Source organism: Jaculus jaculus, chromosome 1 (assembly GCF_020740685.1).
Source record: "Jaculus jaculus isolate mJacJac1 chromosome 1, mJacJac1.mat.Y.cur, whole genome shotgun sequence".
Classification (NCBI taxonomy): Eukaryota; Metazoa; Chordata; class Mammalia; order Rodentia; family Dipodidae; genus Jaculus; species Jaculus jaculus.
The window spans coordinates 116,591,853-116,619,063 of NC_059102.1; the positions used below are offsets into that span (position 1 = coordinate 116,591,853).

Consider the following 27,211-nt stretch of genomic DNA (forward strand, 5'->3'; position numbering starts at 1 on the left):
GAGGGACATCTAGGCTGGTTCCATTTCCCAGCTATTATAAATTGAGCAGCAATAAACATGGTTGAGCATGTACTTCTAAGGAAATGAGATGAGTCCTTAGGATATATACCTAGGAGTGCTATACCTGGGTCATACGGTAGATCAATCTTTAGCTGTTTTAGGAACCTCCACACTGATTTCTACAATGGCTGGACCAGATTGCATTCCCACCAGCAGTGTAGAAGGGTTCCTCTTTTTCCACATCCCCACCAACATTTATGATCATTTGTTTTCATGTTGGTAGCCAATCTGACAGGAGTGAGATGGAATCTCAATGTAGTTTTAATCTGCATTTCCCTGATGACTAGTGACATAGAACATTTTTTTTAGATGCTTATATGCCGTACGTATTTCTTCCTTTGAGAATGCTCTATTTAGCTTCATAGCCCATTTTTTTTGATTGGCTTGTTTGCTTTCTTAATATTTAACTTTTTGAGTTCTTTGTATATCCTAGATATTAATCCTTTATTAGATATATAGCTGGCAAAGATTTTTTCCCATTCTGTAGGTTGCCTCTGCTTTTTTCACTGTGTCCTTTGCAGTGCAAAATCTTTGTAATTTCATGAGGTCCCAGTGATTAATCTGTGGTTTCATTGCCTGAGCGATTGGAGTTGTATTCAGAAAGTCTTTGCCAAGACCAATATGTTGAAGGGTTTCCCCTACTTTTTTCTCTAGCAGTTTCAGAGTTTCAGGTCTGATATTAAGGTCTTTAATCCATTTGGACTTAATTCTTGTGCATGGAGAGAGAGAAGAATCTATTTTCATCCTTCTACAGATATATATCCAGTTTTCCGAACACCATTTGCTCAAGAGGCTGTCTTTTCTCCAATGATTATTTTTGGCATTTTTATCGAATATCAGGTGGCTATAGCTACCTGGACTTACATCTGGGTCCCCTGTTCTGTTCCACTGATCTACATGTCTGCTTTTGTGCCAGTACCACGCTGTTTTTGTTACTATGACTCTGTAGTATAGGTTAAAGTCAGGTATGGTGATATCACCAGCCTTATTTTTGTTGCTCAGTATTATTTTATTTATTCGAGGTTTTTTGTGATTCCAAATGAATTTTTGGATATTTTTTTCTATTTCCATGAAGAATGCGTTTGGAATTTTGATAGGGATTGCATTAAATGTGTAGATTGCTTTTTGTAAGATTGCCATTTTCCAATCCTTGAACAAGGGATGTTTCTCCAGAGGTACACATTTTTATTCTGAATTGGGTTCCAGATCAACCTGGAATCTGAATCAGACCCTGCCCCCAATTATGACAGAAGCAAAAAAACAAAGGCCCATCAAAGGTAACAATATTCAACCCCCAAATACAGGTTATTTGAAAATGGTAAACCCAACCAAGAATATATACCCTATAACCTGCCCTGACAAGGAAAAGAGATTAGCATTGCAGGTCTGTGTACCTGTTTTTTGTTTGTTTTTGTTTTTGTTTTTTGTCAGTCAGCCTCTTTACCTTTTGGGGTGGCTTCCAATCTCACCAATGCTGCCTTGATCCCTCCATGTCGTGCTGTGCAGCTGCACCTCTGATCAGCTCTGCTGGCTGTGCTGCCACTGGGGGCGGAATGCTGGAGGTTCATGGTTCTGATGGTGGGGGATGGGAGAGTTCAGACTTCTGACTTGCTTGCACTTTCAGTAGCTCTTTAGTTGATCTCAGCTGTCTTTCCTTCAGAGTTCTTAACTTTTCAAGAAGGCTGATGAAGCTGAAAAATCTGTTGCTTGTTCTCTGTGGCTGCGGGGCAGCACTAAGCAGGTGTGCAGATCGTGGCCCACGAGTACCTCGGTGGGACTCTTGGTCTGTCCGACTTCTCTGCTGTGTCTAAGAATAACCTATACTCCTTCACTTTTCAGAAGAGTGTATTTTGATCGGATTTTGCTTAAATCCCTTCCTAGGTTGGTTTGGCATGGCTCCTATGCCACCATCTTACCCGGAAGTCCTCTCTGAGTGTTTTTTTTTTTTTTTAATTTTTTATTTATTTATTTGAGAGCGACAGACACAGGGAGAAAGACAGATAGAGGGAGAGAGAGAGAATGGGCGCGCCAGGGCTTCCAGCCTCTGCAAACGAACTCCAGACGCGTGCGCCCCCTTGTGCATCTGGCTAACGTGGGACCTGGGGAACCGAGCCTCGAACCGGGGTCCTTAGGCTTCACAAGCAAGCGCTTAACCGCTACGCCATCTCTCCAGCCCTCTGAGTGTTTTTAAAAGGATTAAATGAAGTATAATAGACTTAGTCTCAGACCTAGGATTAAGAAAGTATTCATGAAATGTGCTGTTTCCTATTTTTCCTTGCTTCTTTTCTAACTATTTAAATGGACTTATAAAACTTATAGGTCAAGATATATGTATTGCCTTATGCAGAAATTTGCATGACTGAGTTTGCTTTGTTTTTTGTTCTGTCATGGCATTGTAAATCAAAGTGTGTAATTTGTGAATTCAGAGACATTATCACATTGCTGTTTTCTAAATAGTACTTGTATTTTCATTTCATTGGCCAAGCTCTTGTCTCCTAAAATATTATCTTAGATGCTGTTTATATCCTTGAAGTCCAAGCAGTTGACTTTACTCCCTTACATTTGGCATCTGATCTGATGAGTACTAACTTCCAGAGGTAAACCTCGCTGTATGTAAGGATTTGAAGAGCCAGAAAATTTGGAATGCTCAATGTTACTGTCAACTTGACTTGAGATGTAGCTTAGTGGTAGAGCCCTTGCCTAGTATGTGGGAAGCCTGGATTTCATCCAAAGAAAGAGAAAGTGAGGGTGAGGGAGGAGAGAGAATGAATGAGAATAAATAGGAATATTGAAAACATGCTTGCTAGCCTGGTGTGATAGGAGGCTGAGGGAAAAGCATTGTCATGAGTTCCAGGCCAGTCTGGGCCTCAATGTGAGACCTTAATGAAAGAAAAAAGAAGAGAGGAGAGGAGAGAGGAGGGGAGGGGAGAGGAGAGGAGGGGAAGGAAAAGGAGAAGAGAGGAGAGGAGAGGAGGAAGAAAGAAAGGGAGGGAAGGAAGGACTATGAGAATATTTATATCAACATCTGCCCCCAAATTCGTGTTTGTATCTCAACTAGGCAAGAATCAGCAGGGTATGTGATGCCGTTTTAAAGCTGCTGTACATCAGACTAAAATATTAATTATAATTTATAAATCAAATAGATAATTTGATGTTGATGTCTTTTGTATAGGACCAGTAGGCAAGTATTTCTAATTTCTAATGAGAAATCTCTGTTTCTATACTCTCAATACTTGTACATTAGAATTCTCACCTATAGATTTTCTTTAAGAACTCATTAGTCAACCAACCTTCTGTATACTTGTACCTTTCACAGAAGAGTTGGAAGGGGTATGCAATGAAATTAGAAGTACTATACATTGTTATATAAAGTGAGATACCATCTCATGTACCTTTAAATAATTACAAGCTCTTGTAGCCTTCTGTTGATTAATTCAGAGCATGGAGAACAATTCAAGTGTTTATAAAATGAAAATTATATGTGTCCCTTCTACTTCATGATTGTAAAAATATTTCCAAGTTTTCTAGACAAAGTAATATTTTTACAGCAGTAGATTTTAGTGTACCAGTTCACTATTTCATTTTGTCCTCTGGTATAATTTGTGAAACCACTGGAGATACTTTTAGTATTATTATTTTAATCAGAATTTATAATATATACTCCATTTGGGGATGATGAATAAATTGTTTTCTAATGTCCTGAGCTATTTTGACCTTTTTAAACTTTTTAAATTATTCATTTGTTTAAGAGATACATGCATCACCTTGTGTATCTGGCTGTGTGTGGGTACTAGGAAATCCAACTAGGTCCTTTGGCTTCACAGGCAAGTGCCTTCTCTGACCTATCTCTCCATCCCCCAAAGCTAGCTTTTGTTTGTTTGGTTTGGTTTTTTGAGGTAGGGTCTCATTCTAGACCAGGCTGACATGGAATTCACTATGTACTCTCAGGCTGGCCTCGAACTCATAGCAATCCTCCCACCTCTGCCTCCAAGTGCTGGGATTATAGGTATGCACCACCATGCCCAGCCTTGTGCTTATTTGAGACTTGAAACAAAAATAAAAACCAGTAACAATCACAAATAATCTGATAAAATTGTAATCTTGCCTTTGAGGCTGCTAGTCAAAGACTACCCAGAAGACACACAAAGTTGGGTTTATCAGCTCCTGTAGCCAGAGAAAATGCCCACTGTGGGGACCCATAACATACTTCAGCATGAAAGAGCTGAAATATTCTTTTAAAGAATTTGTGCTCAAAATCCAGAAGCCATAGATTACTAGTAGAAAATTTTCAGTGCCTGGGATGGGATACTTTCCAGTGAGTTGTTGGCCAGGGAGGTCCCTATTGCCTCTAAAACATTATAGGTTATTGCCAAGGCCCTTGGTTCCCCGTGAGAAAGAGATGGTAAGACCCTATTGCTGAAGACTTCACATGCCTAAGCGGCAAAGTCACAGAGAAATCAAGTTGGTGCTGAGCAGAAAACCTTCTCCCTGTAGCCCAGCCAACTGAAAGTTGGAAAAAGCTGCACTGTATGCAGTCTATGGGTGACAGAAGTAATCAGCAGTGAAAACAGTGGACACTGGAAACCTCAAGTTTGGCCAGACAGGCCAAATGACTGATTGAGTACAATAATGGCATGTCTGCTCTGGGGAAACCGGCTGCTCTCTAATTGGACTGAAGGCCCACTCTATGGGAGGGAATACATGCCTAGTACTGGAAAACCTAATCAAAAGCCTGTGGCAGGGGAGGTTGTGAGCCTTAGGGGTATAAAGCCTGCTCTTGTCTGGATAAATGCTTATATTACTCTCACCAAATTGCCCTGAAAGCACTACACTTACTGTTCATACTCATATATTTATGCTACTCTCACTTCTGGTTAGAGAAGCGTCTCTTTTCAGATGGTGATGATTACTGGGATGACCTAAAAGGCAACATAGTGCTGAGAAGAGGGACAGAGGAGGGTCCAGCTATGAATTACCTTGCACCCTTCAAGGCTCAGGGTCCATTGCGGAAGAGGTGGCAGAAAGAATGTAAGAGCCAAAAGAAGGGTACCACCCCTTACACACGACTGTCTGGAGAGAATTTGGCCTTGACATCCAAGACCTCACAGTGCCTAGCAATACCTATACAAGACCCTCATAATAGGCGAAAAAGATGATGACATCAAATTAAATGGAGAGAGGGAGGGGATATGACAGAGAGCAGAGTTATGAAGGAGGGAGGAGAGGGGAGAGAAATACCATGGTTTGTTGTCTGTAAGTATGGAAGTTGTCAATAATAAATGTATATATATATTTTTTAAGTAATAAAATAAAAGCATAAAAATGCTTTAAAAAAAGAATTTGTCCTCAAGTCAAAATTGTAAAGAATAACTGTGCCAATTCCTTGCCGCCAGGAGTATAAAGTCCTAGTTTGTGCAAACCCTACAGTGTATAAGAAGGAATTATGCAGCACAGCTATGACATTTTATTCGGTATATATAACTAATTCAGCCTGAAAATCCATCAGTTTAATATGCCATATAAACAAACTAAAGAAAACCATAAAATCATACAGATACAGAAAACATTTTTCAAAATCCAATTCCCTTTCTGACTAAAAAAACATAAAAGCCAGATGTGGTGGTGCATGCCTGTAATTCCAGAGATAGGGGATTGCTGTGAGTTTGAGGCCTCCATAAGGACTACACAGTGAATTCCAGAACCTATCTCAAACAAATAAACAAACAAAAGAAAATCTGCCAGTCAATTCAAAATAGAAGGGAATTTCCTCATCTGGTTAAGAAATTCTATAACCAGACATTTATTTTGATAAATAGCATCTAATGGTGAAAAAATAAATGTTCTTCCTCAAAGGCAAGAATATTTGCTCTCACTAGTTGTTTGTTTGTTTTTTTGTTTTTAGCCTAATACTAAAAGTCAACCACTGTAGTAAAGGGGAAAAAAATAAAACTGTTTTCATTTACCTATATAAAATCAAGGAATTAAAAAAGTACAAAACAAAAAAATTCCCAGAGCTACATTTAAAACTAGAAGACTTGAGTTTCCTCACAATTTGCAAAGTATCTGGTCTTGTAAGGAAGATTTATTTTATCCTTTGTTTTACAGATGAGCGAATAGATCTGGAACCCTTGTCTTCTAATTTGAATTCTAGAGGCTATTTTTTCTGCATATTCAAATTAACTACTGACTTGGAAAAAATTGTTTTAAAATTATAACTTGAATCCAACTTCTTATACTGAAAGTGAAAAGAGTTAATTTTACCCAATATTAGTTCTTATATATAAAATTATAAATTATCTAGAATATATAAATGTCATGGCTGCCACTCAAAATTCAAATATTTCAATACTAACCTAACTTTCAAGACCTAACAATATTATTGTATGTTATTTGTGTGAGCCCAGCCCATGGTGACAAATGACCTTATAAAAAGAGAGTATGACAGTAAGCCATGGTGACAAGTGTCATTATAAAAAGAGAGTAGGACAAAAAGGAGGCATGAAGGGAAGACCATGTAAAGATGAGGAAAAGTAGCCATCTACAAATCAGGGAAGGGGGACCCTTAGAAGTGAGAAGTTCTGCTAACACCTCAATTTTGTGCTTGTAGCTTCCAAAACTGAGAGAAAATTTCTGTCATTTAAATCACCCATCCATGTGGCTCTTTGCTCTGGTAGCCCTCATAGTCAAATGCACCGATTAAAAGGGGAAAAACAAAACAAAACAAAACAGGTTGATTCACATGAATATACTTAACACAGTTTTTACAGAAGTAAAAAGGAAGGTCAAGGGAGGAAGGTAGTTTTTCCAACAGATGGGGCCAAAGCAATGGGTATCCATAGGCAAAATAAAAGTTTTTTTTTTTAATGAACTTAACTTGAACCTTATACCTAATGCAAAATGAAGTCATCATAGGTAGTATTCTTAAGTATAAAACCTTTAAGAAAAATAGAATATGCTCATACAGAATTGTCAGGTTCGACACCAAATGTACAGCCTGTAAGAGGAAAAGTGAATAAAGTCGTCTTTATCAAAACAAAAACTGCTGTTCTGCAAAAACCCACATGAAGAGGATGTAAAGCCAAGTTTTAGCTGGGTGTGGCACACCTCTAATCCCAGAGGGAGGCAGAGCTAGGAGAATCTCAGGTAGGATACCCTGAGACTACATAGAAAATTCTGGGTCAGCCTGGCCTACAGCAAGACCCTATCTTGAAAAACCACAAAAAAAAAAAAAAAAAAGAAGAAGAAGAAGAAAGAGAGGGAGGGAGGGAGGCAGAAGTTGAGCTTTAGAGTGGATATGTTTGTAAACTACATGTCTGACAAAAAATTAGCATCTAGACTATATAAGGAGCTTGAATGCTCCATATAGAAACGAGCAAAAGATATGAATGGACAAATCGATAAAGAGAAGACACAGATAGCAAATTTATGAAAAAAGTTTAATTGCAAATAATAGCCACTACATCGTTATGTGCTTAATAATAGAATGGCTGTTTTTCTTTTTTTAAATAAGGATAACAACAGATCCTGCTATTGGTTCTTATGTAGTTCTTGTACTACAAACTTATAATAGAAAACATTCTTCATAATAAAGTCAAAAAGAAAAATCTTCCTATTTTTATAAGGCACATTTTAGGGATTTTGTTTTCACTTCTTTTCATTTTAATTTATCATTAACATATTCTCGGTGTTAATAATTTTATTTTTTACTTTATTTTATTATTTATTTATTTGCTTTTCAAGGTAGGGTTTTACTCTAGCCCAGGCTGCCCTGCAATTCACTGTGTAGTCTCAGGCTGGCCTCAAACTAACAGCAATCCTTTACCTCTGCTCCCAAGTGCTGGGATTAAAGACGTGTGCCACCACATCCAGCTTATTTTCTCTTTTTTTAATATTCTCTCACTACTAGGCAAGCATTCTAACACTGTACTATAATGACAGTCTCATTTATCCTTTTTCTCCTCTATAGTTGAATTTTTCCCCAATTACATTTAACAGCTGCTGTTCTTGTTCCTTGGTTTCTAACCTATATATAACTACTTGTTGTGTTTTTTTCATACAGAGCTTAAGGGGCTCACTGACGAGATGGAACAACAGTTAAAGGCACTTTTATGCAAAGCCTGCCAGCCAGATCTGACTCTCAAGCACCCACAGAAGAAAATTAAATTCAAGGCTGACGAGATAGCTTAGTGGCTAAGGCGCTTGCCTGCAAAGCCAAAGTTCGATTCCCCAGTACCCACATAAAGCCAGATGCACAAGGTGGCGCATGTGTCTGGAGTTTGCAGCGGCTAGAGGCCCTGGCACGTGCACATGCTCGCTCGCTCTCTGCCTCTTTCTCTCAAATAAATAACATATTTTTAAAAATCAAATGCCTGAAGTGACATAGGCATCTAGCATGCATTTGCCAACAGCAAGAGATCCTGGCTCACAAATACACACACGTGTGTACACAAATATTTAAAAAATAAAATAGAAAACTTCAAAACGGTTTTCCCTATTCACAGTAACTTGGATATTTTCAAGTGAATTTTACAGTAAAGGCAATTGAGTAGCTAATGTCCTGGAAAGTTAATACCACCAAATATTGTTAGGTCGGGACAAAATGGAGTTACAGCAGGAGGGCGAAGCGAATCGTCCACATTCCTCAATAAATTGTCCAGCCATTATCCCTCCCCTGCCTGAAATGGCTCCAAGTCTAGATTTACTGTCCCTTTATCTCTCACTGGGTCATTTCTGGTCTCACCCTATGGCTAATGTAAAGAACAGAGATTTACTACCCCAACAAAGAAATTTCTTCCCTTTCTCACCTTCCCCCAACTGAAGAGCCTATAAAGCCACTATCTGTAACCCCAAGCTGACTGCTCCACTCTTGAGAGTCAGTCCTGGCAGCTCGTGCCTCCCTCCCCCCAAACAAAAACTTCCATCTTTGCCTCAGAGTGGTCTCCGTGGTCTTTGGTCACTCCTGAACCTTACAAATATCTTTCAGGTGTCTCTGAAGAGTGGCAATCTGAATTGGAATGTGTAAGAATTTATTATGGAGCCCGAACTAGGCCACTTGTAATCTGATGGGTCCTACTTAGTAGAAAAACTCTATTCATAGTATGGAATCTTGCAAGCAAAGGGAAAGCACTTCTTTGAAAATGATGGCTTCTCATATTCTCCCCATTAAAATTTGCTGAGAGCCATCTTTCCCAGAGTGTGTCTAGGGCATTCTTCTTTGCCATTAGCCTCATAGGACTAGACTAATTGGAATGTAGCAAGTGTACCTCAATAATGATAAATGTATGTTTGTTTAATTTAAATAGCATCATGTAGTTAGTAGCTAACATATTGGACAGTGTAGATCTAGAGATTTTGATGGGGTCAGCACAGGCTTTGGAGCTGGAATCATGTCCAGTGACCATCATCTCCTAGTTTTGTGGCTGTAGGCTTGATATTTAATTTCTGATTTCCCACTCTTTTGTAGGTTTTTAAAAAAATATTTGTATTTACATATTTGCAAGTAAAGGAAGAAGAGAGACAGAACTGACATGCTGGGGCCTCTAGCCACTGCCAACAAATTCCAGATGCATGTGCCCCTTTGTACATCTGGCTTTATGTGGGTACTACGGAATCAGACCTGGGTTGTCAAACTTTGCAGGCAAGTGCCTTAACCCCTGAGCCATCTCTCCAGCCCTAAGCTTTAACCAACTTTAAAGGTTATTAAAATTATAGTAATCCTCCAGTATATATACTGTTTGGTACTTAATAAATAATTTAAAAATTTAATTTTATTTATTCTTTTGTTTTTTTGAGGTAGGGTCTCACTCTAACCCAGGCTGACCTGGAACTACTCTGTGGTCAAGCTCACAGCAGTCCTCCTAACTCTGCCTCCCAAGTGCTGGGCATGTGCCACCACCCCCAGCTCATAGTTTTAGTATTATTTTATTTGCCTTTGGCATAAATATGATCAACATGCATTTTCTGGATAATCCCAGGAAATAGCTTTTCTGTATAATTGGTATTGTAGGGGCTGTGAAAATTACTTATTGATAAAGTGTTTGCCCCACAAACGTGAGTGCTCAAGTTTGGAACTCTAGTACCCACATACAAAATGTGTGGAGACATGGGTAATCCCAGCCATGCCTGTGGATGAGAAAGGAGGTAAAGACAGGAGAGTTCACCAGAAGCTTTGGTACAGCTGGCCTGGCAAAAACAAAACAAAACAAAAAAACACGGATGAATGTGAGACTGCCTCAAATGAGGTGGAAGGTGAGGACTTCACACCCAAAGCTTGTCCTCTGACCTCCACATGCACGCTGTGGCACATGCATGCCTGCAATTACACACATGATCACACACAAAGTAACAATAATATTAATAATATTAAATTGGTATGTCAGAGCCCTATTGAGAAGAGGACTGTATTTTACCCCAGTGACATAGGCACAAGGCTTTGGAGAGAGGACATGAGGTTAAAACAATTCTGAGCTCACAGACTAGGCATAGGTAGGAGTATCAGAGAAAATCTCTCATTTGTTGCAGATGGAGCACCAAAGGAGTGTAGGGACAAGAATAGCAAAGTTCATGAGTCTGAAACTTGAAGAACAGTAAAAATAAGTGAAGAAAGTAATTCTAAAAAGAAGTAGGTAACATCACAAATCAGGCTTTCTGGAAGAGTGAACAAAACATATTGCCTACATATAAATAGTAAAATGGAGCTGGGAAGATGATTCAGTGGCTAAGTGCTTTCTGTTTAAGCATGAAGACCTCTTGGGACAGAGACCCCAAGTTTAACTCCTTTAACTCATATAAAAAGCTGGGCATGCTGGGTGTGGTGGCACCCACCTTTAATCCCAGCACTTGGGAGGCAGAGGTGGATCACTGTGAGTTTGAGGCCACCCTGAGAATACATAGTGAATTCCAGGTCAACCTGGGTAGAGCAATACCCTACCTCAAAAAAAAAAAAAAGAAACATCAAAGTAGAAGAGGGACCAGTTGGGAGGAAGAAAGGGTTCAGCAGGATGTAGAGGACAAAAGAACACAGTGGGTAGGGAGTACGATCAAAATACATGACATACATGTATAAAAACTGTTAACAAAGATAAATTATTTAAAAATAGCACAAGAAGAAATAGTTTGATCACCAAAAAAAAAAATGAAAAAAGAAAAAGCTCAATTAGCTAAATTCAGGCAGGAGCTGGGTTATAAGGAAGACATGAAAGCAATTTGGGGAACATGGTAATAGGGGAATCTGGGGTGTCTTTGAGAGCAACTGAGCCATTCTCAGCTCTTGATTAGCATTAACCAAGGAGGGTGCCAGATACAGTCATGCAAAACTTCCACTGAGTCAGTGGCCTCTGGGTCAATGAATGAAATCCACTTCCCCTGCCCCACCTTGTATCCCTACAAAAGGGCTTGGCTCCATGACTTGGGCAGGCCAAGACCACCTTATGTTCACTCTTCCTTATTTCCACTTATCCAGAGACCCTGCAACTCAAGTAGATACTGCTGGCTGGGGGGCTATGGACACCACAGGGACAGTGGCTCAAAGGAGAGCCAAGCCCAAGCTGCATGGTGTTAAGCCAGACTGCTCCCTCTGCAGTGTGAGTTCCAGAAATGGTATGCACTGCAGTTGGTGACATTTATTTCATTGACCAGAGAAACTTGCAAAGCCAAGCTGTCACTGGCTGGAAAGAGAAGTATAGTTCTGGGGAGGGCAGCACACCTATCAGGAAAAGGAAAGGTAAGAACAATGGGGGGAAGTAAAGGGTTTCTTGGGTGGTTTGTTTGGTTTTACTGAAAGTAACATCCTCTCAATTTCCTAAGCAGCTTCCTGGAAGCAGTTCTAGGCGTTGAGAGATGAAAAGGGGTTTATTCATCTCCTGGGGGGAGTTGGGAGGAGCTGGGATTTGTCAGTTTAGGAAGCTGAGGGCTGTGGGTAGCTTGAGCCTGGCAGATTTCCCTCACCTGCCTCAAATACAGCCCAGGGAGGCAGAGGCCCCTCCCTAGCCCTGGCCAGCACCTCCACTCCCAGCCCCTGGAGATGTGGCCTTTATTTCAAGTCTAGTTCCCCCAGGGCAAGAGTGGGGAGTGAAGACAGCTGATAAACTGGGCAGTATTGACTTTATGGGGAATATTCATTAAATGTTCTTTCTGCAAGTAAGCTGCACTCTTATCTGCTGCCCACAGAGCATCTAAATCCTCATCTAGGGGACTTTTGATGAGTCATGTCCCTTATACAAAGACCAGAGAAAACAGGGTGGGGGGAGTCCCCCGCACCCCTTTCTTTTCTCCGGTACCTAATCCTCCCCAACCCACCCCTGCCTCCCCTCACTTTCCCCACTGCTCTTGAGTTTACTGTCCAAAAATAGAAGCTCCAGGCCTTGCAGAGTCAAGGCCAAGCCAGCCTGGTCTTGGGAGGTCAGCAGGCAGCTGGGCCCTCCTGGCATTGTGTTGGTAACTATGGGAAGAAATGCCTGAAGTCAACATTTGCTCTCACAGAAATGCTCACCTGGCCTCAACACCAGGTGTCATGGAGAGGATGTGTAATGTGTGTTTCCAAGGGGACCTCAGCTTGGGCGCTAGAAAGGAGAAATGAGCAGAAAGAGAAAGCCTGGTGCCCTGGAGAAGCTTTTCTTTGGTTACTGGCATCTCCCTCATCCAAGCCTGGGCCCTGTTTGGTCCACCTGCCCGAAATAGAAGTGTCTTTGCAGCACAGGTCCCAAGTACCTCAGAAGAGGTGAAGGAGCCAGAATACTGGCTAGAGAAGATGTGTCTTTTGCAAACAATTAGAAGCATGTGTTTAGAGTTTCCTGTCTAGTTTTTGATGCAATTTTCTAATAATAAAAATAAAGGGAAGAATAAATGTATGAGCAACTAAGTATTCATCCAAGCCTGCTGTTATCAATGCTTAGTATTTACTCCAAACACTTTATATATGGCAGCTCACGGAGTCTTCATGATAGCTCATGGTGCCAATATTATTTCCTGGCTTCATGTCAAATCATTTTAACTTTCGAACAGGGAATGTACCTCCTCTTCTAGTGTCTGAGAGGTATGTATAAAAGTAAGTTACATGCTTTATCAAAGAGAAAATCTGAATAATCCCAAAACAAAAAAGGGCATCTCTGACTACATTGCAATACCATACCATTAGAAACTAATAGCAAGTAGTTCCAAAAATAAATGTAAGAAAAAAATTTCAAACTTTCTAGAAGAAAAATAATATGGTTTAGAAACTAACAGTGGGCCAATAGCATTGCATATTAGATATCAAGAGCTAGCTTACTCACTTGATGGAACCATCCACAATAGGCTGGCAGAAGAAGGGATACATAGATAGATGACTGGAAGAGTAGAGAAACAAATGACACAGTGGTGTCTAGATATGCAGAACGGGATTGAGAAAGAGGCTGAGCATTAGGTAAGGGGGGCAGTTTCAAGACTGCATAAGGCTGATGTTTAACTTCTAGTCAAAATTACCTTGGGTAATCCACCTGGGCTGGCAGAAATCGCTTCTCCAAGCCCTGGTCTTTCCTGAAGCTGACAGCACACATAGAAGACTAGAGAGCCAGTATTCACAGGCTAATCCAGACAGATCAATTAAAGCCGCAGAACCAAGAGCCCAATAGCACCAGGCTCTCCTAGTGATCTGCCCTCCCAGCCTCTCCCCTCCCCAGGAGCCCTGCAGGTGCAGTCTCTCTAGGGGGCAGTGAGAGCCATGAATAGTAAGGGTCTTAGCTCAAGCACAGAGAGGCGTTTAGCTGCCCAAACCTAATCTCCCAATAATCGGATTATGTAAATTCTTACTCCAGCCACCTCCCCTGCAGGAACGGGTCCCTAAATGCTCCACCCTGGGAGACTGGCAAGGAAGCAGGCAAGCCAGCCTGAAGGCTCTGAAGGGCCACTGCTAGTGGAATGATGCATGAATAGTTCCTAAAAGCATAAGACAACTGTAGCATTTAAGAAGGTTCAGGAAAAGTCCACCCTGGTTCCAGTGTGCTCCTTTCTCTGAGGCCTTGTCCACTCCCACAGATTTTCAGTTTGCAGTTTATTTCATTTAGCATCATGCATTGCTTATCTTGCTACCCAGTTCTCACAGTTCTTTCTCACAGATGTAAAATATGTCACTGAGAAAATATACCACCTCACAATTTTTAGCTAAGAAGGGTAATACAACTCATGTGTGCTCTGTCAGAATTGGCATATAATCAGGTAGCGTGGAAAAAAAAAAATCATGTGTGGGAATTCCTACAGCACACACAGAGAACAGGGGCAGAAGAAAGAGCAAGTAAGAATGTTTTCCACAACTATTAGCTTATGTTTCTGCGTACAATTAAACCAGTTCAATCTATCCATTGTCTGTGCCACAACCAAAATGAGTCTTGTCACATCTAGCTAAACAAATCATCCCCAGGTTCAAGGCACACTGCGGTCTTCCTGCCCTCCATTCCCCCATGGAGGCAGGAATTCCCCCCAGCCTTTATGCCAGGGCCGTTGTGTTTCGTGGCTCTGCTCTAGCCTCCTCCAGTGCCCATCCTGTACCCATGCCCCACCTTACTGACCGCTATCTGAGTATCTTGGACCCTTGAATTGCTGTTCAAATCCCCTAGCACTCATTTCAGGCTCTGCACAGGGTTCCTTCTTTGGCTAGTATGGGTCAGAAGTCCATATAATACACACATTCCTTCACAGAAAAGGATTGAGCTAGGGGGACAGGACTAAGTCAAGAAGTCTCCATTTGTTCCCTTGTTCTGGGTCCCTTAAACGTCAAAGCCAGCCTTGATCAAAGCTCTAGTTGAAATACTATTCCTCCCAGGAACGGTCCATGCACCTCTTGGCAGAATCGCTTACCTCTCTCTTCCTAACTCTAATTTCTCTCTATCTGATATTCAGGACCATCTTGTCTTTAGTCAAGTTATCATGTCCTCTTTCTTCCAAACACTATAGATTTTGGAGGCAGAAATATAATTTTCTCCACCTTTCTGTCTCCACCCAGAATGTAGCAATTCAGGCTATACCCTTTTGATATATTGTAAAACCGTATTAGTTTGCATGGGAGTTGTGTTAAGGAGTCTGAGTCAGGACAAACATCCTAACGTCTCAGTGGCTTGCAGCTTTGATTTCTCACTCTCGGTTTGCTCCATGCTGTTTGCTGCAAGAGTAACCTCAGACATGACTTTCTTTCTGCTGGCTGAGTTCGGTCCGCAGCCACTTCTGCTGAAGCTCTGTTCCACTGTGTTACTTGTCTTCTCTGCTAGCATTCAATTCAATGATACCAGGAAATGCAAGTTACATGGCCAAGCCTGACACTGGGCCAAGGAAGTCACATGACATTGGATGAGCCTTTGTGATCCTTTCACAGAGGAGAAAATTGGTATGTCGTTGTAACAATAAAAATTTATGATCATGTCAGCCTTGGTGGCACACATCTTTAGTACCAGCACTTGGGAGACAAAGGTAGAAGGATCAATGTGAGTTTGAGGCCAGTCTGGAGCTACAAAGTGAGTTGCAGGTCAGCCTGGGCTAAAGTGAAACCCTACCTCAAAAATGAGAAAAAAAAAAAAAAAAAAACAACTATGATCATATACTACAAGCTAGGCATGGTACTAATTACCGTGCCTTATTTTTTTTTTCCTTTTCTCTGTAGAGCCTCACAGTTCTATTGGTGTGCCCACTTTACAAATGAGAAAAGTGAGGCAGAGAGAAGTCATGTGATATGCCTATGGTCACACACAAGTGGATAGACAAGTTCAACCTGAATAAACACAACTGCAGATCTCTTTGCTCTTATTTGCCAAGCTGTAGTGCATTTGTGAATATATTGTGCCAGATCTTCTGTTAGGTCCTTCAGAGAGAGAGAGAGTGCAGTACCTGGAAATTCATTATTCATGAATCAGTTGATGAACAACTATTCAGTGAAGGTAATGAGGAATGGGGAGAAATATGATAAATACTACTAAGTGGGGGTGAGTGCTGAGAATACAAGACAAAAATGGGGAGTCTCTCTCTACCCTCCACTGCCCCCTGCCGTGTGTGTGTGTGTGTGTGTGTGTGTGTGTACAATTTGAGATAGTGTGGTAAAAAATCTTCACTAAGAAGGTGGCATTTGAGCAAAGTGCCCTGAGGGCAGGATTTGTGTGTTACTGATTGAAGAAGTTGTGTTCACAGCACCTGAGACAGGGCCTGGCCTAGCAGAAGCTTTCATCACTGGTCTCATAAATATGTACTGATGTCATACATCAACGAAGGTGAGGAAAGGGCTTGTGTGGGTACTTGGGGGAATGGATAGAGGAAGCTGTGCAAAGGCAGAGAGTAAGGATGTGTTCCTGAAACAGCCAGTCAGGGTGGCTGGAGGTGAGTTAACTCAGGGGAGAAAAGAGACAGGTTAGACATGAAGGCAAAGGCATCTCCCTGCCCAGGTAAAGCCCTCAGCTTCACTTTGCTGTTGTTACTGTTCTGTTTGTGAAATGCTGTCATGTAGCCCAGGCTGGCCTAGAATTTACAGCGATGACTTTACCTGTATTCCTGCTCCCTGGGCCTGCACCATTCCACATGGTAGGGAGCGAATCAAACACCGGGAATACTAACCAAGCCCCCTCTTTGTTTGTTTTTTTTTGAGAAAAGGTCTCACTGCATAGCCCAGGCTGGCCTCCATCCGCCCCCCACCCCCCGCCCCGCGCACGCATCCACTTGTCTGAGCCTCAGAACATCTAGGATTAGGGCTGGAGAGATGGCTTAGCGGTTAAGCGCTTGCCTCTGAAACCTGAGGACCCCGGTTCGAGGCTCGGTTCCCCAGGTCCCACGTTAGCCAGATGCACAAGGGGGCGCACGCGTCTGGAGTTCGTTTGCAGAGGCTGGAAGCCCTGGCGCGCCCATTCTCTCTTTCTCCCTCTATCTGTCTTTCTCTCTGTGTCTGTCGCTTTCAAATAAATTTTTTTAAAAAAAAAGAACATCTAGGATTAAAGAAGACGGACATGCACTACCAACCAAATTTAAGCTTAACTTTGAGTTCGCTAGCTGGAGAACCACAGATGGATTTTGAACTAAGGGGTATCATTCTTGGTGATGGGCGGGGAGGCAAGTGCACAAAGGCCTCTCTATCCCCGAAATAACCGCGCCCTGCACCCGGCAAAGGGGAAACCGGGACCAGTAAACCCGGGAATGTGGAGCCCAGTGGCAAGTTAAACTTCTTCTGCCCTTTCCTTTCCTGGGGGCATTTAATAGAAATGCAGATCATAGGCTTAGTCCCCCAGTCCCGACTCAGAGGGTGGGGATATAGGCGTAGGGCTCTCTCTTTCCCCACCCAGGACTCTGAAGCCAGGGGTTCTCGGACTACACACACCCTAGGCTTTGAATAAACCCCCGAAGAATGGGAGGCCCGTGGGAACTTGACGATGCTTATCCGGGTAGCAGGGGAGGTGGCTGACTGGCAACCCCTCCCTTCTCCGGGTGTGAAACAAAGCGGGGTGCTCCTTCCCCGCCCGAGCATCTGGGAGGGCTGCCCCCGCGAAGGCCAGCGGGACTGGCGGGAGTGGCGGACGCAGGCCCCCTCCCCGGCGAGACAAAGGGCGGCGGCCTATAAAGGCCGCGGGCGGCGAGGGCGCCCAGGCGAGGGCGCACGGGCCGCCGCGGACGCACACTGCCGGCGCGGGCTCCAGCTCCCGGCCAGAAGGTGCGTGGACTCCCGAGGGGGGGACCTGGGCGCCACCGGGCCGGGCTGGTGGGTCCGCAGGTGTCTGGCTCAGTCTCTAGAGTCTGAGCCGCATTAGCCCCAGGGAGCATGGCGTGGCCGTAACGTGGCTGGCAAGACCTGGGTGGGGACTTCTCGAGGGGCAGGAGCGCTGGCGTGGCACCCGGAGGGCCAGCTCGGATCCAGAAGACGAGTCGATGCACCTGCTGCGGCTCGCGGGCACCGTCCCCTCATCCCAGCGGTCTCCCAGGGTCTTTAGGTGATTCCGGAGTCTAGGAAGGATACTTTAAAGACATGAAACTTAAAGCAAGAGATGCCTTCCCAGACTCCTGAAATACTCCTTGAGCAAAACTTAGAAAAACGGAATGACTGGGTGGACCAAATGGGCAAGGTATACCAGGTGTCTGCAGGGGTTGAGCGCAACTTGGGACTGGTGGCCTCCCCAGTGCACCGGCATTCGTGAATTGCGCACACTTGGGATTTTTTTTTTCTCCCAAGGAGCACGGTCCAGTATGTGCTCCGATTCGGTATGCGATGTGGAATACAAAGACAGAGAGCTAACTGGTATGTCAGTGTGTGTCGTGATTTGTAAAATGTGTGTGTGCCTGGTTGGATGTGTGTACACACCAAACTTTCAGTGGCTGGGGAGCGAGATTGGTTAGGAAGAAGGGCAGGTAAGGAACCCTGTACGTTGTGCCTTATGCCCTTATGAACTGCTTGACATTTTTTTTTTTCTTAAATGAGCACGTCTTCTGCTATGATATTCTCAAAAGGCAGAGCAATGCCTAACGTTGAAGGTTAGGTCCCTCCCGCCAGGAGCCGCACAAACCTCCCTTCGTCTCTTCCTTACTGGCACTAAAGAGCCGCAGCAGCTGCCGTAGCATCACTCTGATAGCATCTTTGTTGCTCTCTTCTTTAATAGTGTGTTACCTTCGATGGTGACAATATAGACAGAGAATGGTATGCTCTATGCTCTTGGTGTATTTACCACATTCCTCCAGGAGCCTACCACACCCATGCCTTCCTTAGTGAGACATGGTCCTTGACCTCACTCTATAACCCAGGCAGACCTTGAACTTGCAGGGCATTCTGTTTATTTTTTCATGTTTTTTGTTTCTTGTTTTGAGGTTGGGTTTCACTCTAGCCCAGGCTGACCTGGAATTCACTATGTAGTTTCAGCGTGGCCTTGAATTCAGGCGATCCTCCTACCTCTGCCTCCCAAACGCTGGGATTAAAGGCGAGCACCACCACGCCCGGCTTGCAAGGCGTTCTTAACTAGAGTCTATAACCTCTATCACTAAATGCAAGGATATGTAGATAGAATTCAAAGGTTCTGTGAAATTGGATGGGGAAAATACTGCCTTTAATTCCATAAATGTGTGATTTTTTTTGTTTTGTTTTGTTTTGTTTTGTTTTCCGAGGTAGGGTCTCACTCTAGCTCAGGCTGACCTGGAATTCACTATGTAGTCTCAGGGTGGCCTGGAACTCACGGCGATCCTCCTACCTCTGCCTTCCAAGTGCTGGGATTATAAATGTGTGATTTAAGTGTAGCATTTCTTTTATTTACAAACATGGATGATAAAGTACAGTCATGTTAGCGTGGTTAAGAATAATGACTTTAAGTGAATGCAATACACAGGCAAAGAAAATGACCAATTATATTTAGTGTTTATTACAATATCATAATTTAAATTTGTGTGTGTGTGTGGTTTTCTGACGTAGGGTCTCATTCTAGCTCAGGCTGACCTGGAACTCACTATGTAGTCTCAGGGTGTCCTCAAACTCAAGGCGATCCTCCTACCCCTGCCTCCTGAGTGCAGGGAGCAAAGGCATGTGCCACCACACCCAGCTAATATCATAATATAAAACACAAGACAATAATAGTTTTCTATTGAGACAAGGCAGTAGTGCAAATTTATCACCAGTAGAAATCATAGATGTTACAGATCTTTTGAAAAAAAATAATAAATATTACTTAGAAATTATGGTAATAGGTCTAATTATTTAGTGTGTTAAAAATGAAACACTTGGGGCTGGAGAGATGGCTTAGTGGTTAAGGCACTTGCCTGCAAATCCAAAAGACCTAGGTTTGATTCCTCAGAACGCATGTAAGCCAGATGCACAAGGTAGAGCATGCGTCTGTAGTTCATTTGAGCAGCTGGAGGCCCTGGTGTGTCCCTTCTCTCTCTATCTGCCTGTTTCTCTCTCAAATAAATAAAGTATTTTATAAAAGCGAAACACCTGTATTAGCATATTGCATTTTTAATTTTAGTGTTTTAATAACTACTAAGTATGACTCAATTTATTGTGTCTATGCATTTTAATTTCTGCAGTTATAACTGTGAGAAGGGAGCCAGCAACGTTTCATTTTATATATTTATTGTTCTGAGTGGATTGGATCTCTAGGCTTCCCCAGGCTGCACAAAAGGAATCAGGGAACCAAGGAAGGTGATGAGCCCTGGCCTGGTGGGAGTCCTGAGTGGTAACATAAATGCTTTCCCCTTGTTTCAACATTTATCTGTGGATCTGCTGTGGGCTCCCCCACCCTTTACATGACTCTGAATCAAGATTAGCAGCAATCAGTCCTTGCAACTGGAAAAACACCAAATGCAATTTTCCCTTGATTTACGAAGTACTTCAGTAATTTTCCAGTGACCTCTACTTCGAGCTTTTCCAGCTTGTTAAATCACTGATTTCTATTTCCCCTGTGGAGAAGGAAAGTAATACACTTGAGGCTAAATCAACAAGGAATTACTAAGCACCCCTAGAACGGCAGGCTACATTTTAGAAGCCAACTTTTCCCCCTCCTCCCAGCTTTTTCTGTCTGCTTCTAGTACAATAGGCTCCAGCCCTCTTAGAAGAGAATACACGTTCAGTTGATCCTGTCTAATCTTTTTTTCCTCCCAGCTTGAAAAGACCCCCCACGGGACTAGAGTTGAGTTGGTGAATGAGCTAAGCCCTCTTTTGATAAGAGCACCCTGAAAGTCACTTTTGCCCCCACAGTGCTGGCCAGCTCTAGTGTGAACAGAACTTGACAGCATTCTTTCTGACTTCAAACCTCTTGATTCAGGTTCAAGCCTTCCTGCTTTAGGAACAGCTGGGCTACATTTCTGATGACACTCATATTTTTTTTAAAAAAATTTTTTATTTATTTATTTGAGAGCGACAGACACAGAGAGAAAGACAGGTAGAGGGAGAGAGAGAGAATGGGCACGCCAGGGCTTCCAGCCACTGCAAACGAACTCCAGACACGTGCGCCCCCTTGTGCATCTGGCTAACATGGGACCTGGGGAACCGAGCCTCGAACCGGGGTCCTTAGGCTTCACAGGCAAGCGCTTAACCACGAAGCCATCTCTCCAGCCCGACACTCATATTTTTTATTGTAAAACCAAAAGCCAGAATACCCCCAAGTGACTTAGGTTAGATAAAACGACAATGGGCATGGCAGTGTGGCCTAAGCAGAAAAGACCTGGTCCATTCCCTAGTTTTGCCAGGAAACATGACCTGCCTTGAGGGCACCTGGAATTCCTGGCTAAGTGGTGTCTCTCTGTTCCTACGGAACTTTTCCATCACCCATGTCAACAAAGGGGGCCACATCCTGAAGGTCCAAGCAGCCAGTACAACACAGCCATGTCTTGACTTAACAATGGGGTTATGAGGTTAATGTCCCCTCCACAAAAGCCCACCCAAATTGAAAATATCATAAGTTGAAAATGCACTCATTGCTGAGCATGGCCGGTACACACCTTTAATCCCAGGGCTCAGCTCAGGAGGCTGAGGTGGATGGTTCACTGTGAGTTCAAGGTCTGCCTAGGATAGAGTGAGACCCTGCTTCACAAAAACAAAACAAACAAAAAGAAGGAAAGAAGCCAGGCATGGTGGCGCATGCCTTTAATCCCAACACTTGGGAGGCAGGGGGTAGGAGGATTGCTGTGAGTTTGAGGCCACCCTGAAACTCCATAGTGAATTCCAGGTCAGCCTGGGCTACAGTGAGACCCTACCTCAAAAAACCAAAAAAAAAAAAAAAAGGAAAGAAAATGCATTTAATACACCTAACCTGCCAAAATCAAAACTTCAACTTCACTCAACTTACCTTAAATGTGCTCAGAGCTCTTACATTGGCCTACAGTTGAGCAAAATCATCAATGAAAAGCTAATTTTATTTTTTTTAAGTGTCAGATGTCTCATGTAACTTATTGAATACCTGTATCTAAAAAACACTGGCTTCACAGAACTATACATAGCAGAGTATGGGTGTGTTCCCTGCTGATGACGTGACTGACAGGGAGCTGTGGTTTAGCCTCTGTGCCCAGCGTCTGCAGAGAGCATTATGCCCTGATGTGGACTCCTGTACAGTCAGGGCATAGAGTAAGAAGGCAGTGGACCTGCTCCTTCCTCTTCCCTTCAGTACTAAGGACTGAACCTAGCTCCTTGTTCATTCTACAGAGGGCTAGATGTACTTCCAGCTCTTTCACTTCTTCAAATTATTTTTAAACTTATTTTTTACATTTTATACATTTTTAAGATTTATTTTTATTTATTTATTAGAGACAGAGAGAGGAGGAGAGAGAGAATGAGAATGGGCTCTCCAAGGCCTCTAGCCACTGCAAACAAAGTCCAGACACATGTGCCACTATGTGCAACTGGCTTATTTGGGACTTGGAGAATAGAACCTAGGTCCTTAGGCTTCACAGGCAAGCACCTTAACCTGTAAGCCATCTCTCCAACCCAGTTTTTATTTCTTTCTCTCTCTTTCTTTCTTTCTTCTTTCCTTTATTTTTATTTGCTTTATTTACTTATTTTTGGTTTTCTGAGGCAGGGTTTCACTCTAGTCCAGGCTGACCTGGAATTCACTCTGTAGTCTCAGGGTGGCCTCAAACTCATGGCAATCCTTCTACCTCTTCTGCCTCCCGAGTTCTGGAATTACAGGCATGTGCCACCATGACCAACTCTTTTTCATATTTTTGAGACAAGTTTCTCACTAGGTTTTCCAGGCTGGCCTGAACTCACTGAATAGCCTAGACAGGCCCTGAGTTTGTAAGCCTCCTGAGTAGCTGGGATTGCAGGCTGGGCTTAGAGTGGCTCCTTAAAGAATATAGAGAACTAAGCGAGGAAAATGTAGGGAGGGATTTCAAGAAAGAGGACATGGCATGGTATGAGCAACAAGTAGAGTCAGGATATGCTCCCTGACTCTGAGGGAAGGCAGAAGGGCTGAGCGCTTAGGGGAGTCAAGGCTAGAGCAAGCAGCTTTGGCTTGGTTACAATGCATCTTAAAGGTTCCCATTCAGATGTGCTGACCCCAGCCACCTGGAGAAAACAGGGCCCATGCCTCTAAGAGTTAAAGATGGCAAAATAAGAATTGGCAGACTATGATGATATGCCACTCTGTTAGTGTTGGACATGCCAGCCATGGGAACTCTGAGAAGCCTAGGTTTCTTCTCAAAGATCCCCCACACCTTCCCCTCATCCTTCCATTCTTCTCAAGCTAAACATATCCACTTCTGTTCTCATCGTTTCTCCTCACCCTACTCATTGTCATCCAAATGTGGTCCAGTCTGGACGTTTTAGCTCTTGAGGTGTGGAGCCTAGTCCTCCAGGTGAGGTCCACCACTACTCTGGCTGCTTCTACTGCTACAAGGGGAGCTGGCTCATCTTCTTCAGTCCAAATATCATTGTATTGATGAAACCTAAGATCATGATGTTTGTTTTTCATCATAAAATCCTTAATTCACTGTTGACTCATAGCTAAGTCTGTATGGGCTAAATCCATATTTCATTTACTCATGTACTCAATCCTATACTGTTCCTGATTTTGATCGTCTAGAAAAGGTTGGTAATAAAAGAAGTGATGGAGGTACTGAAAGAAGTTTTATAACTGGGGGCTTCAAAACAGACGTGGCTGTTATTTTTTAAATATTTGTTTTTATTTATTTGAGGGGGGAGGCAGAGAGAGAGGAAAGGAGAGAATGTTCACACTAGGGCCTCCAGCCACTGCAAATAATTCACTTGCATGCACCACCTTGTGCACCTGCCTTACCTGGGTACTGGGGAATCAAACCTAGGTCTTTAGGCTTCACAGGCAAGAGCCTTAACCTCTAAGCCATCTTTCCAGCCCTAATGGCTGTTATTCTTACATTGTCTTTCCTTGTGCCACATTTCTTTTATTTATAAGGTTCTAAAAATCTTAAATGAATTTCCTAATATAAAAGTGGAGAAGATGTAGCATTGCAGGTTCTTAGTAGACCTTGTGATTGCATCTGAGCCTTCTATAAGGTCTTGGCCCTCAGGCCTCTTTCTCTTTCCCATCTTAGGAACTTGGCCATGACCAGGAAGATCTTCACAAACACCAGGGAGCGGTGGAGGCAGCAGAATGTCAACAGTGCCTTTGCAAAGCTACGGAAGCTTATCCCCACCCATCCTCCAGACAAGAAGCTGAGCAAAAATGAAACGCTTCGTCTAGCAATGAGGTACATCAACTTCTTGGTCAAGGTCTTGGGAGAGCAAAGCCTGCAGCAAACAGGAGGAGCTGCTCAGGGAAACATTCTGGGGCTCTTCCCCCAGGGGCCGCACCTGCCAGGCCTGGAGGACAAGATCTTCCTTGAGGACTACAGGGTCTCTTCACCTGGCCCAAGCCACAGTGGTCCGTAGGGTGACTGTGACAGTCATCCCCAGGACAGTATTCCACTTGCCCACATGTCACTGACTTTGCACTGTGATTTCATGCTCCAGAGTCAGCAAGAGTCAACTCAAGTGGTATCACATAGGAAGTGACTCAGGGACAGCAGCTGGAAGGTAAAAGGAGGCAGTGAGGACTGCTGCTCTGGGCTCCATCACCACAGATTTCTCTGGTTCAAAACTGTGCATGAGATATTTGGTGGAGGGGGATGCATAGGTTTAAAATCCACTGTTTCACACAATGTCTTCAGTAACAAGGAAGGAGTTTTCTCATAATGGATCTCAGATGAAGGAGCACACATTTCCCTCTGAACATATCTTAAAGTTTCCTTGGAAAAAAGAAGACATGTTTGATCAAGGGAAAATAAATCTTAAAACTGGTAAATGAAAAGATCACCTCTGCAGAAACCCACCTGGGAGAGGTGTGGGAAAAATCTCTGAATGGGCATCCCCCCTAAGGAGTAAGGATTACACATGTGTGTGAAAGAGCTCTGTAGTCTTTAAACTCTATGGCAGTGTGAGGTGCTTCTAATATTGAGCCGTTTATACATATACTATCTCAAAAACCAAACAGTGAATTATATTTGTGATAAATTATATGTTACAGTTGGAGTTTTCTTATTAAAAAGTTAGCTAGAGATGAGTCAGCAAACCCATTAGCTTCACATGTCATATATTAAAAAGTTTGCTTGAATTCCTGTTGGCTTAAGTCCTCTAAAATTTGCTGATAATTATGAAAATCCAAACATTACCATTTTATGACATTCCCTCACTTAAAGAGAGCTTAGCATGAACAGACTATTTAGAGTAACCAATGGAAATATAATAGACTGGAATGAACTAATGAATTTCTAATAACTTTGATTTCCCTGCCAGGAAGCATTAATTCAGTCTTAAGCTGGGGGAAATTGGTACCCAACAAGTCAATGAGATATGAGGATCTTGTAGAACTCATTGCTGCATGCCCTTGTCATCCTGATGATGCCTGGATTCAAAGAGAAATCTCATTGCTGAGCCCAGAATACAGAAAATGCCATTTGTTGCTGAGGCATTTTATTTCCCCAAAGTTCTTGACACTGTTGGTTTTAAAATCTGAACCATAGGTGGGAAATCTATGAATTTGTTCTTAGAAATTTCCACAGTAGAGAAATTTAAATTTCTCACTGCTTTCCAAAGTCTTTTCTTTATGAATAGCAAGGTTATTATGTCATTCAACTCTAACTAGACTATGCACTTACAGCACAATGGTTCCCTTCACGTCCCTTTACGTAACCTGCGCTTGGTAAACTTCCCCACAGGCACAATATAGTTTAGGGAAACACATAAGGCTGGAGACCAAGGGACATTTCTCACTGGTGTGGGGAAGCGTCCCCAACTTATGAAACAATGGGCCATTTCAAAGTTTGGATAACAGTTGGCAATTAAGCAAGATTAGTCTGTCTCTTTTATATATTTATTTATTTGAGAGAGAGAAAGAGGAAGAGAGAGAGAGAGAGAATGTGCGTGCCAGAGCTTCTAGCCACTGCAAACAAACTCTAGATGCTTGTGCCCTCTTGTGCATCTGGCTCATGTGGGTCCTGGAGAACCGAACTGGGATCCTGTGGCTTTGCAGGCAAATGCCTTAAATGCTAAGCAATCTCTCTAGCCCAAGATTAGTTTCTTATCTGGCATTGAATCATAACCCTTTTGACAGGATTTGTTTTTATTAACTTCATTAGAACACGAGGAACACACAGAAGATCTTTCTGTAGGAACACAAGATTTTGCTGCTCAGCCAAAAATGAGTTTACTTTCCTACATGCTGGAGCCCTGGTCTAAGTGCTCTGAGAGGGAATCCCACTGAAGTGTACCATAGAGATGCAAAAGATAGGAGACATAGCTGTCCTTGTATGAAGTGAGTGGAATAATTAAAGAAACCCTGCACAAAATACTTCATAAATGAATAAACATTTGAGATGTTATACTTAAAATATTTAATTCATTAATTGGCTGCATATATCAGATTGTATTAAATTAAAATTACTGTCAACAAGAATTGAAGGGCTGGAGAGATTGCTCAGTGGTTAAGGCACTTGCCTATAAGCCTAAATCATCCAGGTTTGATTTCCCAGTGCCCACATAAAGTCAGATGTACAAAGTGGCACATGCATCTGGAGTTTGTTTGCAGCAGCTGGAAGCCCTGACTCACTCATTCTCTGTATTTGTCTCTCTCCTCTCTATCTCTGTCTGCTTACAGATAAATAAATAGATAGAAAACTTGGATATGATATTCATGAGATTGAAAGCTTAAAAAATGGTGTCTCTTTAGTATCTGTTCCTAAGGTGTGGTGACCATAAAAATAAAAATGTGTAGTTCAAATGTATTACATTTCACTGGGTGGTCCATGTATTTGTGGGTCATTTGAGTCCAGCAGGAGAGTATAGACAGATTGTTTAACGTTGGCTGCTCAGCTGCTTGAACAAAAGAGACCATTTGGTTGGCTAAAGACAGTTCTGGAAACTATCCAAAAGTTCATATGAACAGGTCCATCAGTTAACATGGAGCATTTATTTGCTTAATATTACTTCTTCATTTCACAGAGAAGAAAACATGTTCTGGGGCTTTGAAGGGACTCTCCTAAGGTCTCATGGATGGTGACTGGAAATCTAGGACACAGATGCAGTTCTCGACCCACAGCCCTAATCAGCCACCAAATATTTTGGAATTGAAAATAAGCACCTAGTCTTCATATATTCATCTTCTTTAAAAACGTTCAATCACCTTCATATACCTTTTTATGGAAATGGAGTTACTGTGCTTTTAGA

The 27,211-nt window shown here is 42.6% G+C and overlaps 2 protein-coding genes across 2 annotated transcripts in view; both read left to right on the plus strand.

Moving 5' to 3' along the window:
* Fktn (fukutin) overlaps positions 1–8,226 on the plus strand; it is a 65,567-nt gene extending 57,341 nt beyond the window's left edge. Inside the window, exon 11 of the transcript XR_006637210.1 lies at positions 8,120–8,226. The gene's annotated coding sequence lies outside the window, so the exon portion shown is untranslated. The remainder of the gene's footprint in view (positions 1–8,119) is intronic.
* Positions 8,227–17,645: 9,419 nt separating this feature from the next.
* On the plus strand, positions 17,646–26,534 carry Tal2 (TAL bHLH transcription factor 2). Its single transcript, XM_045161113.1, has 2 exons — positions 17,646–17,713; positions 24,043–26,534. The coding sequence occupies exon 2, from the start codon at positions 24,053–24,055 to the stop codon at positions 24,377–24,379; it is 327 nt and encodes a 108-aa protein (XP_045017048.1). The 5' UTR covers positions 17,646–17,713; positions 24,043–24,052; the 3' UTR covers positions 24,380–26,534.
* Positions 26,535–27,211: the final 677 nt, after the last annotated feature.